A 6,845-nucleotide genomic window follows, 5' to 3' on the forward strand; every position below is an offset into this window, starting at 1 on the left:
GGAAGAATTGGAGTCTAACATATTTTTCAGAGACAAAAACCACTGGAGAGTTTGGCTTCTGTATTCTGAGTTTCTCCAGAAAGTTGCAACCATTTCTGGTGTTGTAAAAGAAACTGCCACTCTTCCAGATATAGAAGAGCAGGATGAGCTAATGTTCATCAGGGTCTAAAGTTCTTCTCTTCCACACTTTTTTTTTTTTTTTTTCCCTATGCATCAGCAGAGCGTCTGACATCAGATTTCAGTAGTAAAGAATCTTCTTCTATGATTGAGATAGTAGCCTACATCCTTCTGGCTCATGTTTCCAAAACAGATTTTGCCATCAATGAAAGTGCAGCCAGCAAGCTTGTGCACTGGCTCAGTAAACAAAGAAATGCTCTTGGGGGATTTGCTTCCACACAGGTAACAATCTGGGGAAAGCTATGGGGGAAGAAGAGAGATACTGTACATAGAGTGATACGTGTGTGTCATGTGTGTGCATGTCTCTCCAGATCCATCCTTTGCAGAGAGGCATACATGAGTCCTGCTTGGGAAGGGGAATGTTGCGGGGAAGGTTTTTGTTTGTTTGTTTGCTTTTTCATGGGATCACCCAGGACTAGAACTGCTAGTCCCAGGACTGAGAAGCCATGCTCACCACATACAGAAGTCATCCAGAAGCCTGTGAACTCACTGGCATATACCCTAGTTGTATCAGAGCACGATTCAGGGCCACTAGACGTGTATTTTTCCCTGTTGTGCCTGATTTAGAGTGCTGGATTTTATACTGCTTTACTGCATAGGAAAGTGAGTTTCTCTTTACCTTCAGGATACAGTCGTTAGCCTGCAGGCCCTGGCTCAGTATGCAGCCCTGATTCCTCGTGAGGTCAGAGATGTAAAGGTAACAGTGAAAGGTAAAGAGGCTTCTCCACTAGAGTTCCATGTGCACCAAAATAATAAACTAGTCTTGCATCAAGCATCTCTCCTTGAAGTCCCGGGGATGTACACAGTACAGGCAACTGGCAGTGGCTGTGTCTACATACAGGTGAGTATATACAAAAAACAGAGCTGTTAAGTTTTGCCACTAACTCTATAAGTGAGGTTTTGATCTAAGCAAATGCTAGAGCCTCAAGTTCTGTATAGGATTTTGCTTCTTTCTCTTTATAGGCAGTGTTTTAGCTAATGTGCTTTTTCAAGCCTTTTTTTTTTTTCCCCACCCGGTAAAAACTGAGACAATGTTGGACTGAATGAGACCTTGGATTACAGATATCTGAGCCTTCAAAATTAGGGCTACGTTTAGAGGCTATATGAGGCCCTGTGGGCTCAACATAGCATATCTGGACAGAAAGAACAGCTGGAGCAAGCTGTGTTAGTTACTGGTTATCAGTTTGTTAAAAGCTGGATGCACAAATAGACCTTTGGCTCATGCAGGAAAGTTCTGGAGTACTTGACAGACATTGTTTCTTTTCCACCAGAGCACTCTCTACTATAACATCCCGCCACCAAAAACTGAAGTTGTCTTCCTCCTGGATGTGGGAACAGTAACACGAGAATGTGATGGTGTCAGGAAACAGTTTGACATCCACTTATCTGTTAGGTATGGGATTCTCTGATGCTTTTCCTCCACCAGAAAACAATGAGAGCTTCCACAGTATGACCAGAACCCCCTAAATATCTCCTATTTTTTGGCAAACACTGGGACAGACTGCCTTCTCTGCAGATTCGAAGAAGATAATGAAAAGAGAGTTAAGGCTTGGGAAAGCAAGGGAACACATTGGCAGTGGTTTCCATAGCCCAACTATCTCAGCACAGTGCAGCACAGCAGTTCCTAGAGCACTGGCAGATGAGACAGCAGTATTCTCAAGAACCAGAGTTCCCAGCACAGGGAGAATTTGGAGGCATGGTCTGAACCAATGTGTCTTGATTCGTATTCTCCATGCCCTACTGTCCTGAAAGAGAATTATGCCAATATCTTCCTTTTATTGGATGAGAAGATAAGAGAATGGGAGACCAGTCCACTGTTAATCAAAGATAACTTCCATCTCACTACAGGGCAGTGTGTACATTTGCTGCAGTCTTTCTCCATATTGAGCTAGTTGGGGCAATGAGATTTTTTTCCCCTTTATGTAAGTGGCTGTGCTTTCATATCACTGTAGAGCAGAACAGAACTTGGACTAAAGTTTATCATGATATTCTGTAAATGTTGTGATGAGTTCCCCAGCTAATGTGTTTCTCTCCTGCCTTTTTTTTAGTTACACTGGGGACCGTGTAACCAGTAATATGGCCCTAGTGGAGGTGGATATGCTGTCAGGGTTCATTCCTACGAAAAAGTCTGTGAAAGAGGTAAGACTTTTTCCTCTGGCCTTCCCGAAGGCCATGAAGATGTACTTTCCAGATGTATTTCAGCCAGAAATACCCAAACCTCTAAGAACTGCTGGAGTATAATAGTTACTAAGAAGTTATCTTACTTTATTTAGTTAGTTAATTAAATAAACTAAGCAAGTGCAGATACAGCGAGCTATTCCACAAAGCAATTTTCTACTTACTGAACTAATCGTAATTTGTCATATTTAGTAGTAAGAACTATTTTGAGGTAAGAAGCTAGAAAGGAGTTGAAAAACACCTCATTAGAGCTATCTGGGGTGGACTGAAATTTCTCACTGCTGTCATTTGGAGGAATACTCCATAAAGCATTGTTGAATCCCATAGAATTATTCGGTGACATGTTTCATTGTTCTTGGAGATAACTAGAAGATCCATCATGTTTTCCTACTTAATGGCTTTACCTTTGCTACAAATGCTTAAAGTAGAATCATAGGTAAAGGACATTTGTTCCAAATCTAAGAAAGTCTTTTGTGTGCTCCTAGCAAATACAGGTCCTTACAGGTAGAGAATGCAGGGTCTCCCATGGCTAGGCTAAGTGCCATAATCAGCAGTGGTGTGCTGACAAATATCAAGCTATATGTGAGACATCAGGCAAGGCTAATGAGCTGATGCTAACAAAGCACATTCTCTTGTCTTCCTGCACAGTTGGAGAATGTACTCTTGGTGAAAAAGGCAGAGATAAAACCAGACAAAGTCATAATCTACTTGGAAGAGGTAAGAGGAAGAGCGCATAGATCTGCTCTGTCAAGTAGTACTAAAGTAGTTGCTGCACAACAGAAATACTTTGTTTTGAGACTCAGCAGTATTTTGTGTTGGGACTTTAGAGATCAGAAAATACAAATCTCTAGGCTAGTCATACAACTCAAAATTGGCATAAGAGAAAGAGGATGAAAGAATCTGAAGAAGTGGAGAAAGAAATCTTTGATGCAGAGGGAATGAACTTGGAATGCAGATGACTTTGAGATAGTCAGTGTCTGTTCTTCTCTCTAGCTGGACAAGACTTCTCTGAATCTTAAGATATCAGTGGAACAAGATATTGAAATAGAGAACCTGAAACCAGCCACAGTGCATGTCTATGACTACTATAAACCAGGTGAGATTTCATAGGCATTGGTGAAGAGTCACTATCTTACCTCCCACTCAAACACAGTGCAGTCTATGTCATTTGTTCCACTTAGGTCCTTTAGTCCAGTGTACTTCCTCCTTCAATTTCAAACTTGGGTTTTCTCCGTACAGAACTTCTACATTTAAGTTTCAGAATCACTTTCTTTTCTGTTCCTTGAAGAGAGACTGCTGGACACTGAGGTTATGTTTTGGGATGGATATTTAAAATGTCTGCTTTTTTTAAAAAAGTTGTTCTAACTTCAAGTTATGTCTCTGTGGAAGGAAAGATTCTCTGTCAGTTTACCATGTCTTCTTTCACTCCTTAGCTCTCTTGAAAATATTTAGACATTTATTTAAAATCAGTGTTACATACTGTCACCTTAATCAATCAGAAAGCAGAATTAAGTTCTATGCTTTTCAGGTATAGTGTGACAGTCCGGCCAACAAGTAGGTCCTGTCATGTCCCAGAGGATAATAGGAAAATAATTTCTTAGCCTGTTAACTTAAGACTCATGTTGGAGTTTTTGAAAGCAGGCAATATTTATTTTTGTCTCTGCCTACCATGCATGTTTTGTACAAAGTATCTTCAGCCTATATACATTACTTGTGCTACATATGCAAATGTTTTCCCAGGCAGTAGATACGTATTCAATACTTCTCCCAAAATCATTAACATAGGATTCTGCCTCCTTGCATATGATGAGACTTTTGAGGTGGTGGTCTTTTGGAGTCTCTGTTCATTGTCAGTAGTCTTCCTCTGATTGAACCTGGTCTACACAGACACTCAGTTAGCTTCTTACCTTGATTGCACAATAGTTTCACAAAACTGTAATCTGATTCAAAGCAGAACTTTCCTTATCTACTTGGTACAAAGAGCAGACTCTTCCCCCTATCTAAACAAACTACTGGGGTATCCATTAAAGAGCATTAGCAAGTTTAACGATATCGCTACAACTTGTATCAGTTCCTTGAAGCTCTAAATGAACTAAGCCCAGAGAACCTCAATTCATTCTCGGCCTCTACCTCTCCACACTCAGTATGAGACAGCATACAGAATAACAAGAATTATTTGAAAAGAATTTGAGAGCAGTATGCAAAAGTACCACTGGAGATTTAGAAAGCTGAACCATAGGTCTACATGTTGTATACTGAATTCCGTTCTTGCTCTCCCTTCCCATACCATTTCAAGAAAAAGAGGAGGATTCTTAATTCAGTCTTTGCAGAAATAAGTACTGTAGCCTCGTATGCTCTCTCTTTGCTATCTCATCTTTCACCATAATTTTTGTCCTTGTTATAAAACAGGAATATACTGATTATTAATAAAAAAAACCAAGGCGATTGGGAAAACCTACCAAAAGGTTTTCTCTTTAAAAAACATCCTTCTATTATGTAAGTCACTCTGAAAGTAATGCCTCCTATTTGTATCCATGGAAACTAAAACAGATACAAAGAGCACAATAATACTAGTTGATAGAGCAAATCCTTAGCTACAAAACACCATTTTCAATATAGTCACCACCATTGGTTGTGCATTTTTCCAGTGGTGAACAAGAGCCTGCATGCCACACTCATAAAAAACTGCACCATCAGAGGTGATCTACTGTCGTCGTCCCCAGTGTTGAAATGCATCGCCCACTACCTCACCACGCTAACATCTGATGTTTGATTTCCATAACCATTCAGCAAGTGTCAATAAATATCAGTGAGTGCAATTTTTTCTTAATGGAGAAATCAATTCCACACCTTTTCTTCATATGCACTTCAGTGTCAGATGCCTTTTGGCAGACTGCCCCTCTATTGCCCCTCTGTCACATGGCAACAAAATGTAACAATATTGGCGGCAAGTTTCAACCTCAACTGCCATACCACCACCATCTGCCTCTGACATTGTGAGCCAACATAATAAAATAGGTGGCATTACTTTTGGATTATCACACTGCATAATAGGATCTTCTATAGCCGGAGTGGAGACAAATAAAGGAAAATTCTAGACATTTTTCTGTTCCTATATTCATGCTCTAAAGAGGGGAAAATAAGAAGAGTGGGATGGTTGTGTTAAAGAGAATTATTTTAGTATGTAGTTCTGCAACTCACTACGCATTCTCTTTTTGCTCCTACAGATGACCGTATAGCAAGAGAATACAATTCCCCTTGCAGTTCAGGTTAGTGTTAATAGGCTTTCAAGATGGGAATGTCTGAAACAGCCGGAACTGAGCACTGGCCGTAAGCAAGCAAAGCAGCCACTTCTGCTCTGTCTTTAATTCTATCATGTGCTGATCAGACTGCAGTTTGATTTGGAATCTACTGTACTAGTTGGTGGCACTATTTCTAATCCAGATATGCAGACCAGGGCTTGAACATACTATGGAGATGATATTAAATGATCTATTTTTATCCCATTTCCATATATCCCTCATATCTGCAGCTCTCAAAGCATCCCAAATCTGAATGCAACTGGAAGTGCCTATGTCAATGACAAAAGGATATTACAACTCATTCTCCACAACTTCTTGACCCTTTGATTTGTTCATAAATATTCATCATGCACTATGCTTTATGCTTTTTCTTTCTGCAGATGTTTAGATCAAAGATTCTGAAAAGAACACCATGGTTCTGGAACCAGTAATCTGAGTTTCCTGCTTTCATAAGGAAAACACCATTACTCTGGCTCTCCTGCTGTACACACTTTTTCTCTGTTGGATGCACCCTCTTTCATTTGATGCCCTTATTTTCTGTGTGAAACCTGAATTGATATGCAGTAGTTTGAGTTCAAGTGAAATAAACTATGTGAAACCTGAAAAGAAGGCAGTGACTTCATAGTTTATTAAATCTGCACAGAATTCAGGGTCTGAAAAAAAATAAAAAAGAGAAACATTTCTTAGATCAGATATACATATTTTTCTTTTGGTCACAATATTGGCTTAAGTATTCATCTCCTCCCTCCAACCATCTCTGGACTACCTTCTCAGTTGAGCTAACGCAATAGATTGTTTGCAATCAAACTCCAAGGAAAAAACAAACAAACAAACACACACACACACCAAACAAACAAACAAACAAAAAAACAACACAAATATTTTTAACCTTCATCATGGTCCTCTGAATCATCTTTCTGTCACAGCTGAAGAGTAAGAACAGGCAAAGAGAGGCCAAGGGAGAATTACATTACCAGTTCTCCAAATAACTTTATAATGGTGATGTATGAAGGGAGGCCATTAGGTCAAAATAATCCTCTCCAAATTCTCTGTTCAATTCTGTTGTGTAGCCTCATGTTTGTTACTATTTCTTATGTCAAGCAGGAATATTTTAGAAATTCTTTGAGGGCATGATCCTTCAGAGCACACTTTCAGATGCCAGTTCCATTCCAAAGTCTCCAGGATTTT

At 39.7% G+C, this 6,845-nt stretch overlaps 1 protein-coding gene across 2 annotated transcripts; it reads left to right on the forward strand.

The window, feature by feature from the left end:
• The first annotated feature begins 42 nt into the window (after positions 1-42).
• LOC104915655 (alpha-2-macroglobulin-like) lies at positions 43-6,266 on the forward strand. 2 transcript variants are annotated; one of them, XM_010726574.3, is made up of 8 exons: positions 43-399; positions 803-1,018; positions 1,449-1,570; positions 2,226-2,316; positions 3,004-3,072; positions 3,349-3,451; positions 5,583-5,624; positions 6,038-6,266. In XM_010726574.3, exons 1-8 carry the CDS (start codon positions 262-264, stop codon positions 6,043-6,045), a joined length of 789 nt encoding a protein of 262 aa, XP_010724876.1. In that variant the 5' UTR covers positions 43-261; the 3' UTR covers positions 6,046-6,266. The 2 variants fall into 2 exon arrangements, with proteins under 2 accessions (XP_010724876.1, XP_019466490.1); XM_019610945.2 differs by lacking the exon at positions 5,583-5,624.
• Positions 6,267-6,845: the final 579 nt, after the last annotated feature.

This window comes from Meleagris gallopavo, unplaced genomic scaffold (genome assembly GCF_000146605.3).
Source record: "Meleagris gallopavo isolate NT-WF06-2002-E0010 breed Aviagen turkey brand Nicholas breeding stock unplaced genomic scaffold, Turkey_5.1 ChrUn_random_7180001839913, whole genome shotgun sequence".
Classification (NCBI taxonomy): domain Eukaryota; kingdom Metazoa; phylum Chordata; class Aves; order Galliformes; family Phasianidae; genus Meleagris; species Meleagris gallopavo.